This window comes from Astyanax mexicanus, chromosome 11 (genome assembly GCF_023375975.1).
Source record: "Astyanax mexicanus isolate ESR-SI-001 chromosome 11, AstMex3_surface, whole genome shotgun sequence".
Lineage (NCBI taxonomy): Eukaryota > Metazoa > Chordata > Actinopteri > Characiformes > Acestrorhamphidae > Astyanax > Astyanax mexicanus.
In genome coordinates, this window is record NC_064418.1 from 34,796,519 (window position 1) to 34,809,959 (window position 13,441).

At 37.9% G+C, this 13,441-nt stretch overlaps 1 protein-coding gene across 7 annotated transcripts in view; it reads right to left on the reverse strand.

Moving 5' to 3' along the window:
• Positions 1 to 13,441, reverse strand: part of cobll1b (cordon-bleu WH2 repeat protein-like 1b) — a 53,220-nt gene that overhangs the window by 22,067 nt on the left and 17,712 nt on the right. For 5 of the 7 annotated variants that reach the window (XM_022680042.2, XM_022680041.2, XM_007261038.4 and 2 more), the window contains exon 3: positions 1,831 to 1,995. In XM_022680042.2, coding sequence (XP_022535763.2) covers positions 1,831 to 1,995 — 165 coding nt within the window. Of the gene's footprint in view, positions 1 to 1,830; positions 1,996 to 10,499; positions 10,796 to 13,441 lie in introns of those variants that run through there. The other 2 variants (XM_007261040.4, XM_007261041.4) reach the window with 2 other exon arrangements.

The window sequence follows — 13,441 nt, forward strand, 5'->3', positions numbered from 1 at the left end:
CATAATGCCAATAGTTTTATGTGGGATTATCTAAGAATAGATAAACTGTATGTGTGTGCATTTGCACATCTGTGTCAGCAATGGTTGCAACACTGGTGCCCACAAACTCTGGACGTGGCCTGTATTAATGCACCTACATGGCAGACAAAAGACTGAACTGCATGAACTGAACTCCAGATTTACAGTATGAAAACCACTAATTTTCTTTTTCCAAACTAACCTCACTGCGGCGGTCTGCAGCACCACCCATCTGACTCAGTGAGGCAGCCATTCCAACTGCTTTTAAAATGACGTAATGCTCTCATGAGTTTAATGATCTCACTCACACCACGGCATCCACACTGATGTCCTTGAAATCAAAAGTTCAGCATAGGACACTTCTCTTCACTTGGGATTATCATGCTGTTTCAAAAACAAGCGGGCTGACGTGGGGTCTCTGGAGTCGCATATTGACTACAGGTCATATGTGTTCATTTAGTAGACAGAGTGCGCTCTCTCTAAACGAGAAGAACTAACTTAAGGTTCTAATCAAGAAAAGCACAGCAACTGGCAAGCTAGTCCATGGTGGTGCAACAGTGGATGCTGTCTCAAATCAATTATGCGTCTGCTAAAGTGCAAAATTCTCTACATTTATCATGATCTGTTACTTCAGATTTAGTCCCAGAGTGGCTGTGATGCAATTTGGAAATTCCTGATTACTGATGATAAGCCTTATAAGATTTCATCACCCTGTGTTTGGAACAGAGCAATTGTTGCTAAGCTTTGTTATTATGGTCTTTCTCTAGACATGGATACAGTTTCTTTTTAACAAAGCTTAAAGAAAAAAAAAAATAAAGATCATGCATAAGTTGAATACTTTTTTTCCTGGCTCCTGTCCAACTTTTAATATGTATTGGCATACTTAAAAAAAGGCTTGCATCAGCAGCACAGCATTAGAAATTACACCTATTTCATTTATTTTATTTTTATAATTTGATATAATTTATTAATGTAATTATTTATATCTTTATTTTATTGCTTTACATTTTAGCCTGTCCACTTATTCTTTTATTCTGAATTATTTTATTTCCTCTTAATTGATTCTTATATTTGTTTTTTACCATTTAATTTTGATTGTTTTGTTAATGAAGTTCCTTATTTTAGCTCACCTCACTGATTCAATACTTGATTTTGATTTCATTTTAAATTTATTTTTCAGTCCCTTTAAGTTGTAAATGCTTGGCTGCATTGAAAATGAGGCTTAGCCTCAATGTATTATCGAGTGAAAATAAAGTTTGATTGATTGATTGATTGATTGAAGAAAATAAAATAGTTTAATCAGCTTTCTCTAGAAGTTACATCATTATATTATTAATTCCATTATATTAATAAGAACAGTGCATGCTGTATCATGACATATTGTTAAACTCACCTTACATGACATTGCACTTAAAGCAACATGACTATTTTGCATTCACATATTGTGAGGACAGTTGTTAAACAATATAATGTGCAGCCCTACTTTACAAATACTTATAAAATTGGACCTTTAAAAATACTCCTCAACATAGAGACTTTTATTTTGAAAATCTTAACTTTACCTGGCACTGCCTGAGTGTACTGTTATACTGTTAAAAAGATGCTTATTAAAAAGTTTCTTGAGTAAATTTGCTGAAAAACACTGCATTAATGAAAAATGTAAATGGTTCCATGCAGTATCTTTTGAAATAAAATCATTATCTCTAAACCGCAACAAACATTGATAAACTCTCATTAGGAGTAAAATTAATTACAATTAAAATGTAAAACATTGTTGGGTATCTGTTGGGTACTGTTGCTTAAACACCTCACCTGCCATGCACAACCGTGGTTTTCTCCACTCCCTCAGGCAGCACTACAGTCAGCAGCAGCTCCTGCTCCAACAGATTCTCCTTCTGATCCATAGCTGTGTGAGGTGACACACACACACCATGCAGGACTGGAGGAGGAGGGGGGGCCTTGCTTTTAGATGACCTCCTGCAAAACATAAGAACAAAAGGTCTTAATTTACGGGTAAACTAATAAACCTACATTTTCAGAAACACACAGCACACACCGAGTATCAGATCGTATCAGATCAGACTGAATTGAATACAATGATTTGAAATTGTAAACTAATGCAACAGTATGTGGTACTTTGTCTGCTTGTTTTGAATTTTACCTAAATTAGCTGCATTGCCAACAATTGATAGCAAAGACTTGAACCATAAGTGTTGTGTTTTTGTCGTACAGGGCTTTTTACATTAACAAAATACAGTCTTTATTAAACAGTGCAGTCATACGCAAAAATGTGCAAAACCACTGGTAAAATTGAGCTAATAAATGAAAATACAGGCCCAAACCAGAAAAGACTGGGGAAATATGAAACATGCAAATAAAAAATGCAGTATTTCCTCATATGTTTACAATTATTATAAGCACTTAATTGCCCTGAAATACCTTTTTTGGATGTATATGAACACATTAAATGAAGCTGGGCAGACAAACCAAGAAATATCTACCATCTGCAATAAAATAAAAGTCAACGAAACTGTACTGTGTTCTAGGTAGTAAGTCATATTATTCACCGAATGTTACAAATTAAACATGCCATTTTCTGTAAATATATGCATCAGTTTAGAGCATGATTCCTATGTATCTGTTGAATCTAACTAAAATAAAAAAATAAGATAATATGGTAAAAAAAAAAATAATAAAAAACAGTAATTTAGTATAAAAATGCACAAAAGGATTTTTGTAAAGGATGTTTGTACTTAAACTTTTGCACACTACTTTATAGTTAACAAAAAACTGCTTCTGCAAGATAGTATTTTTGTATTTCAACAAGCCATGCAACTGGCAACGGACAGAAATACAATGCACAATACAGGAATGCACAAATATTCTATTCTAATATTTGTACACATGCAAACTAAATAATCTAAAACAATGTTTAGCAAATTGGATCTTAATGGTAATTGAAACTGAACTGTTAGCGTAATCATGGCAAACACTCTAATCATTCCAAACTCTGCATGAAACAGGCTGAAAGCGATCCTTTATTTCAGAATCAAAGCAAGCAGCTTTTAAATGAGTGAGATTGGATCCACTTTACTCAGAAGTCACAAGACACTCAAATGTAGTGATTTATTCAGTGGGATGAAAGCGGGTGGGAGAGGGCACCAGATGAAAGCACTGAGGACGAAACCCATGCTGGTCTCACTAAGCTCAGCTGAAGGAGGGAAAGGGTCATTGTTTCTGCATTCTGCTGGACATGACTGGGCAATTTGGCACGATTTAGTTCCTGGAGGCCTCATTAGGACCTCATTTCTGTTGCATCACACTGTGGAAAATAACATGATATGCTCTGCTGTAATATTTAGGTGAGGGTTGAGCATATCTGAGGCTATATTAGGCAGTGAGGACCAGAAGTCTTGAATAATCCAAACACAGCAGCCCTGCCAAAACTGGGACAAAAGGACTATAGGTCTACTGTATATCAGTGCAATTAAAGTGAGTGTTTTCTGGAATCTGGTGTACAGTTGGAACAAAAGATATCCCATAAAACCAATCTGCTCTTGCACTAATTCTCCCCAGTGCACATTTCACTTCAAGACCCAGCGTTTTGTACTAATTACTGGATTTCCATTTGACTAAGTGGCTTCCCTGTGGAGCCTCATACATAATCCATCCCTGAAGAATAAACATCCTTCAGCTCGGGACAGAATGCCCCTGAAACATGTACACATTTGGGCTGTGTGCTATCTTTGACTTGACTACAGCTGTGAAAGGAAAAAGCCAAAGTAAACACGCGCTTGTTTTTGTAAGGGTAAATCAGCAGACCAGTAGGCACACTTTGACCTTCAAATAGCCAAGATCTGAAACTAAAGATTTCCCATTAGTGCATTTAAGCGCTGAACATCTGCTCCTTTTCCACACATCTATTTTTAAGCAATCCAGCCTAAAAACACACGCACAAATTAAACAGGAAGGGGGACAAGCTACTGCTCTGGGTGAAATAACAGTGTTGAGCATTCTGAGGGACAAACTTGTTTCTAAAAGTGTCTGAGATGTTTCTTTATCTGTGTAAAAAGGCGTTGCTGACCTGCTCTTTGTGATTGGTGTCAATAATGCACTGTACACATGAATGTGTTGACAATAAACATTCAGTGTCATTGGATGCAACCACCTTATTGTGGAATCATTGGTAGTAAGTGAGGACGTCCCGATCCGATTCCGTGACTTGCGTTAGGGGCCAATTTAGACATATATTTTAATGGATCAGATATTTGTTATTTTAATCTCAATCCAGTTCCTGACCGCCATCTGGTCTCCTTAAGGTACCAGGTTGATGCTAATGCTAATACTCTCATGCTAGATAAACCCATATTATAGTACATTCAATATAATAATATAAAATTATTCTTTTACATCAGTAGTCAACAAACAACAACAGATATGAGTGCAGTGTGTTTATCGCTAGAGAGAGACACACATACACAAAGTAAGAGTTGATTGCCATGTTTTAAAGAATTTGGGAGCTGAATGATCAGCTAGCTCAGTCAGACTGGATAATAAGATATTAAACACACTATAAAACAGTATTTTTTATAATTATATAATACACTACTAAAGAAAAAAACAAAAACAGTCTATATAAAATCTTACATGTGTTGTAAATGACTTCATTATTATTATCTATATAACTATAATATAACTAATCTCTCTATCCATGTACACTTTTCACAACATATTAAACATATTAAAAAAGAGTTTTTTCTGCATTTGTCTCCCCTAGGAAAGACTGTGTTAAATGCATTTCTATGCAGATTTAATTGCAATAAGCGACATAAGTATTAGGACAGGATTTTGGACGTGACAGATCATCTAATACCTTTAAGGATTTATCTGCACTGTTTGTACTTTTGTGTACAACAATGTACAGAACCTTCACGTCTGACAGTGTACTGAAATGAGTATTAGCCCATCTGTTTAGGTATGAATGTCAACACACCTTATTGGAAAGAACAGGACAGAGATGTCAAGTTTTCACAATCTGAACATCTAGAACATTAAAGCACAACCTGTTTTAACAAGCAAAACCGCTCTTGCTCAGGATGGTTAAAATACTCCTGACTGTCCAAAAACACACCAATGATGGCAGCAGACAGATGCTCAAACAGAGGCCTGCACAATGTACAAAGTCCATATTTCAAGGTTCTACAAATCCTCACCCCTACCCTAAGCCAAATTAGCTAATAGTGCTTGGTATGTGTGCGTGTGTGTGTGTGTGCTACTCAAATGCCTCAGAAGAATTAATATGATTTTTTTTTATGTATAAGTCAATTAGTTTTATCATTTTTTGTATTGTATTGTATTTCATAATGCTATTTTTTGTCAATCTAGGAATTTCTAGATCTAAGTAACATTCCAATAATGTTGTGATGTAAACAATTCACGTCGTTTTTTTTTAGAACATTTCTGGCAAATTATTTTGAAACATTACAGGCTGACCCAGACTTAAACAAATTGCATTGATAAATGCTAATGAAACTTTATCTGCTAGCTGGGTCAGAAACTTTCAAGAATACACTACTGCAACAAAATTAAATGTTAATTTTATTATTGCGTACAATATGGTATAGCACAACCCTAACTGAGATATAAAAAAATAAAATAATTTTACCAGATTTTTTAACAGTAGTTAGTGATCCATGATCTAGAATGTCATGATACTAATAATTAGGGGTGTCACGATCTCGATATTTTATCGAAATCGAATCGAAATGAGGTCACGATCTCGAGTATCGAAGTCAAAAAGAGGATCGACGATCCCTCCCGCGCGCGCTACGCAAATAGCGCAGCGCGCTACGCAAATGGCGCGGCACCAACACAGCGCATCCTATTCATTTAAATAGAGATAGCCACTGCATGAGCGCAGTCGGCGGGAGTGTGATCACTGTTTTTATCTGTCCAACGGGGGAGGGGGGGCGGGGGTTGGGCGCGCAGGTTTTGTATCTGTATCTAACGGAGGGGTGGGTGCGCGCAGGTGAGAGCGTGTGAACTCGCTGAAATGCGTGTGTCAGTGTGACTTGAGAACACTGACTATAGATCACAGTGAGGTGGATTAAAAATCTTAAACTTATAATTGACTACACCTGTTGCTTTCCATTGAATTAAAAAACATCTTTCTCTCAGATAAAGTAAACACAAGCGTGTTTCTGACTAAAATAAAAGCTTTTCAGGAGAGATATAAGTTATGTGTAAATATTTATAAGACAATACCCACATCACTTATCTAACCAGCCTGTACTGATTTCTGCCCCCCAATAATGCTTTCAATAACCTCTAATAGCCTTTAATAGTCTTCAGTAGCCTTTAAAAGACTTACCTGGCGGCCGTGGTGTGTCCACTAAACTCCGTAGTTATAAACATCCTGAGGTTAGCAGCGCGCTAACTGACCTGTTTATAATGTAATCCGAGCAGTGCCTCCGTGTCGGCTGTTCTAACCTGCTGCTGTTAGCTGCTTGGGCTGAAAGATGAACTGTAGTGAGCTGTATTATCCGGTTAGTGGGGTTAAAACCTTTATTTGTTTACAGAAACAGTAAAAACGGACTGGCTGAGCTCTGTAGCCCGTGGCTGGGCTGTACTGAAGTAGTGACTGAGTGAAGAGAGCGGGGCTTGTGCTGCTGCAGCTCCGACTAGTGGTTGGATGAAGAACTGCAGCTTCATGTAATGAGCAGTTTCACCAGCCATCCACACACAGCTCTGATAAACTGCTTGTTTTAATACAGTAGTGCACACTGTTGCTACCAAAAAAAGTCACTAGATGGCATTACCATATATATCTTAATAAATAATAATAATAATATTTATAATATTTATAATAATAATAATAATAATAATAAATATATTATTTAAATTTTATGAGGCATAAAATAATAACAAGAAAAAAAAACAAGAAAATCGAGAATCGAATCGAATCGTGACCCTCAAATCGAAAATGAAATCGAATCGAGGATTTAGAGAATCGTGACACCCCTACTAATAATGTAAACCAAATATCTCCATATATCCAGGATTAAAGTAAAATAAATGATGCTGGACAGATATAATGTGTCTCCAGTAGATGAGGAGATAATGGGAGATGAGAACAGTGTGAATTTTTATTTTGCTAAAAAACAGCAAAAAGTAGTACCCTGATGTGATAATTAGGGGTGTGTGGTATTGCATAATGTTTCAGGGTATAATATTGTTCGCGATATTCAAAAATGTTGTCGATATTATTGCATACGATACAATATGGCACACCCCTACTCCCGAACTAATTCCCAAAATACTGGATAGAGCATCATATCGGAGAACACCGTTCCACTGCTCCACAGCTCAATGCTGGGGGGCTTTATATATCACCCCTCTATATCACACGTGACATCAGACATGTTGTCAATAGGTTTATGTTTATCTGCTCTAGAGGATCCTATTCTTTTGTCTTGTACTTCTCTACAGAGTACTGAACTAGCTGTGGGTGTGCATCTTTAAGTGTGAACCACTATAATACCTCAAAGAAATGATTATGCAATGCATTTATTATCTTTATGAGAAGGAAATAGAAGCTATGGACTGAAATATGTGGTTCAGAGTGTGCAATCCTGTAAAACCCCTCAGAATGACTGTACTGACTGTAGAATGGAGTGCCGGGCAGTGAGAGCAGTTTGCTTGGTGGAGAGCTCTGTTTACCCCTCTGGCTGTAATATTCAGACAGGCGTGTAAACACGGTGCACACGTGATGGGGTGCCTCAAACAAAGCCCTGTTTGCAGATAGTGGCGCTGTGCTTTTCAACATCCGACATGTTCCAGCATGACCTGCGAGAGGCCTCCTCCCCCAAAACTGGGCTGACACGGAGGTCTGATCACAGCGTGTTCATTCATAAACGACACACCTAACTTAGCGAGAAATTACAATACGTACCTAACGGGAACCAGGAACACCAGGAACCTACAAAGCATGCTGTACAGAACATGCTTCTTAACAACTGGAGATATCTTGGCCAGCTTATGCATCAGTTATCAGATGTGATAACTAATCAGAAATACTGATCTAGATCCACTACAGTCAGCGCACTGATACTGAACCAGCCACCCCCCACCCCAAGAATGTTTGAGCGCCTAATGGCATTAATGGACTGTCGCAGTAACATCTCAGCATGCCACTTCCACCACGAGAACACATGGGAACAGATGCCGTGGGCACATCGCCCGTTCTGTTTGGGGGAACACCTGGCGCTGTGAGAAGTATGCAGCACAGCTGCAGATGGTTTGTGTGTCTCAAACCAAGAGGCCTGAAACCCGGGCAGCTATGAAGAGCACATGATATTAAAGAGCAAAAAGATCCCCCACAGAATTCATCTAAAAGGTCAATTCTATTCCTGCTACAAAACCGCAGAAGATGTGGCTGCTTGGGAGCATGGTACACTTGTATTGACTTCCATTTTTTAAATAGTTGGAATACCAACAGAAGTAAAGGGGTCTTCACTGATCTGTTTAAGATATGTTGTCGTATCAGAGAACAGAAAAAGGAGAACAAAGGTTCTATTCATTTAAGGGGGAAAGGGCAATGAATGCTTTCCTGCTAGAGTCAATAAGTCAAGAAATGCTGAAATAATCATAAAAATAATTCAATAAAGTGGACTAAAACAATCACTGAAGATAATGGGGGAGGATTAAGGAACCCCTTATCTAAAACAGGGTTGCTCCATCAGAAGCCTTAAGGCTCCTTTTATTGGTTTGCAGGCCCATACTCAGAGTGAGGCAGTAGTTAGTAGTGGGCTGGTAACAAATAATCTAATAATCTAATTGCACAAATAACAACATATAGGAGAAATAAGTCCGAGCTAATTTATACATCATTAGTTTCGGATGACACAGGTGCCTAATGCACAAAATTAGCAAACCTTTTTTAAAAAATAAAAATTAATAATACAAAAATTCAAGCCCTTATTCTTAACTTTCCAGTATCCACAAATGAGAAATATTAGAGACTATTTTTACATGGAAGCTCTAATAAAAAGTTTAGTTTTTTGTGGAGCACTTTGTTTTCTACTTATAACCAGATCAAGGTGTGAGTTAGAAAAGTTTGAGAACCCCTGGTCTTTAAAACAGGAAAACCATAAAAACAAATCCCCTCACTACTCCTCAGTACTACTCTACTGCATTTGGACCTGCAGTAGGCTCCACCGCTCCCCAACAAAAGGCTGCTATGACACATGAAGATGATCATGTTTCCACTTGTCCTCAAAATCACTCTTCCAATTAACGGAAAAGAAGAAAAATCCCCCACTACCTTACCTCACCCAGTTAAAGGACTTCCTCTATTTAGGAACTGAAGCGTACACCCAATAAGTTAGACTTTTAGCCACTAGCTAAGTATAACAGCCCAACACGCCCATTTCCGACAGCCTTATTAAAAAGTGTGTGGGGCTTGAGGGAGGTAGAGGAGTGACTACTGGAGCCTGATTGATGTTTTTCCTACTTACTCAGCATTTAAGGTGCCTAGCACTCTTAAACCTTGTGTAAACAAACTGTACTGGAACTGTACGCTTGCAATAAAAGCCGAGCAACTGAGTTAAAAAAAAAAAAAAAAAAGAACGTTCTATGAGGTTAGATGTGCTGGCAAATATTGTGGGGAGGCAGAGGGAAATGGGCCACGAGGGTCGCGCAGATTCCATGCATTCCTATCCTCATTATTACAGCTGGTACGTGGTGCAGCTTTCACCAGAAAGAAGATTATGAAAGACCTTTATGGAATTCAGTTATCACTAGGTGAAGATAATCACTCAAACTAAATATAAACAGCGTCTCCAAAAGATAAGGGTGAGTGTTGGGCCAGTTCACGAAGAAGTAGTTATTTGAAGCTAGCGAGGAGTGAGTTTGTTGCTAAATTGTGGATTAGCTGAGGTCATGACCCAACAACCATGCATGGGCCAGAGCTAAAGGCTGCTATAAACGGCTGCAAAACTTGGTGCAGCACTTATTCAGTAAGTGGCCAGAAAGGCCAGGTTTTGAGTTTTGTTTTTTGTTTTGCTTGGGAAAAGGTGGGTTTACATTCTGTACTTTGAACAATGTTCCAAGCGACCATCCTGCTCCCTACTCTGGACTACACCCATAGTATTTTAGGAACAGCTTAACAATACACAGCATTCCACTAAGGAATGAATCAATTCCTTCCCAACTAAAAGGGAAACAATAAGAAAACCTATTTGGAAAAGTCCTACAGAGCAGCTGCAGCATAGTGTTAAAAAAAGCAAAAAAAAAAAAAACTGCTTTAGTCAAACCATGCTTGGTACCTTCAATCATCATTTTACTAGAATGCCTGGAAGGAAACGGCCTCTAGGCAATTCAGTCAGCCATAATGATCATAATCACAAATGATCTGACAGCTTACATACATAGACACGCTTCTCTACTTACTCAACACTGTAGAGTTTTCTGATCTCAATTACCTGCCCAACAGGTAGAAGATTCCTCCTGATGATCAAATCCCTATTTTTGAAGCCTCACAGATGTTTCTCTTACCTCCTGTACTGCTGCTGCCTGATATTCCCCTGTTTACAGAGCTGGGATCCAAAAGCAGCCCATAGATCCAAGAGCGAGGGTCACACAGAGTCAGTCTCACAATGCCCGCACACACCAAGTCTACCTTAACGCCACGCCCCAGCCTGTGACATCAGAAGGTCTGGCTCCACATACCTCTCTTTCCCTCCAGCCAGCTGTCATAGAAAACCCCTCAACTGCCAAAGAGCTGCGTGGGTGTGTATGTGTGTGTATGTGTGTGTGTGTCCTGGTCGTACGGCTTCAGCCAATTGTGAGCAGACCAGTAATCAGCTTAAGCTCTGCGGCGGGCTCGGAGCATGTGGGCCGGATGAGGAGAGAGAGCACAGAGCGGTCCTCACAGCATTAACACACTTATCTGTGAAGCCATGAGGTCAGCTGATGAAACTATGAGAGGTTTAAACTAATGTAATCAGCTTTTATCTTTATTGTTTATAACTGTTTGTTTTGCTCCTGTGATTAAATGTGTGTATGTGTGTGTTTGAGAGAGAGAGAGAGAGAGAGAGAGAGAGAGAGAGAGAGTCCTGCCTGAAACTGACAGATTAATACTGATTGATCTGCACCTGGAAAAACTGAAACTGTCTCAGTCACGCTCTGTAAAGCCAGGCTCTTTAGCTTCGCGGCAGGAGCATGATAACACCAAAGCATGAGCTCAAATTCCTGTACAGGCATGTTTGACCACAGGGGTGCAATTAAGTCATGTGATGAAGAGAGAAGACCGGGTTGTTGTCTTTAGTTTGTATTGTAAAGCTGTTCTAATAAATCTGGGATGGCAGTGTTCACAGCAAACACAAGCTTCCTCTCTGAAATGCATAATTACCTCCACACAACGACCACTGATTGCGTTACTTCACAGAGCCCTGATGGCCGATACTCTTAAAACAATTGCTGTGAATAGATGTGTTAACACAAAGACATGCTCACAAAGATGAATCAGTGTTCCTGAAGCACAGATTAATCTAAGCCCCTGATTAAAGCGCATTTACATTTGAAGAAATAACTGGCATTATGTTTCTATTGGATATCACTTAGTTTAGATGCTTTGTGGATTACTCCCTTATTGTTAACTTTTGTTTAAATAAATATATTGAATTCTATTAAACCATAATATAACTTTTATCTATCTATATCTATAATATAACTAATATCTATAATCTGTCTATCTATCTATCTATGATGACAATAGATGAGTACATATATATACACACACAGCTCTGGACAAAAATAAAGGACCACTTAAAAATGATAAGTTTCTTTGATTCTACCAAATTGAAAACCTCTGAAATTTAATCAAGAGGAAGATGAATGATCACAGGCCAACAAACCAAGCTAAACTGCGTGAATATTTGCGCCAGGAGTGGCATAAAGTTATCCAAAAGCAGTGTGTAAGACTGATGGAGGAAAACATGCAAAGATGTATGAAAACTGTGATTTAAAAACCAGGGTTATTCCACCAATTTTCTGCAGAAAATGCTCTAAATGACAATATTTTTATTTGGAATTTGGGAGAAATGCTAACTGTAGTTTATAGAATAAAACAGCAATGTTCGTTTTACTCAAACATTTACCTATAAATAGCAAAATCAGAGAAACTATTAGAACTATTAGAGAAATTATTATTTTATTTTGTATTATTATTTTTTTATTTCCCTGTAAAGCAGCCATTTTGGACAGACAATATGAATATGATGTAATACGATTATAAAATGTAAACTGATGTATGATAAAATCTGAACAGGGTCATATGAAATCCATTTTTGTGTATATGGGGGTTCTGATTCAGATTTTTTGTTTTTCCTCACATGTTTGTATTTATATATCAAATCTGTTTCATATCCCATTTCAGATGGAATAGAAAGCAGCCATCAGCACTGCCCTTAGTGTCCCTCAAACGTACAGTACTGGTCCTCTGCATCCGACACAGTGTTACACCACAGTGCTGTTTCCTGTACTTTAATCAGTCATGATTTTTCCACATTCTGTTCAGGTTCAGTCCCTTCAAGCTTAGCAGAGATTTGGGTGAGGGTTAAGAGAGCTACATCTGTGATCTGCTCAGGTTGATGGGATAAATCAGGGAAGGATGGCTCAGCCGTCTGTAGTTCATTTGGTGTACAGATGGACTGTTGACATACTGAGGGTTAAAGTGATGAACTCCATGAGTACAAACAGACGCACCAATTGCCTCCAATTTGCACAATCTCAGTTTGGCAGAGGAAGCTAATGCCAAAATATATTTTCTTTATATCCTTTACTCTCTAGATTCTTCAGAAATGAAAATACTATGCACACTTACAAAAGGTTTTTGCATGACAGCAGTGATACTGACAAGCCAAGACAACAAGACAAGACAAGAAAAACATATTTACCATATTTGTGCTGGACACACGGGTGGAATGTGGCCTTTAACCCATCCATTCAATAAACACAAACACAATCACTGCAAATCACCACAAAAACAAAATAACAAATAGCAAGTGAAATTATCTACTTTCAAGGCAATAAATCTTATTTTCTTCTCTGATAAGTATTTTGCAAGCTTTGTCTCAAATCAGAGACAAAAATAAGAGACCACTTCAGTTTCTAAATCAGTTTCTCTGATTTTGCTATTTATAGGTTTATGTTTAAGTAAAATTAACATTGTTGTTTTATTCTATAAACTACGGACAACATTTATCCCAAATTCCAAATAAAAATATTGTAATTTAGAGCATTTATCTTCAGAAAATGAGAGCTTTCAGACGTCCAATAAGGCAAAGAAAAAAATAAATCAATATTTGGTGGAATAACCCTGGTTTTTAATCACAGTTCTCATGAATCTTTCCTGAAGCATGTT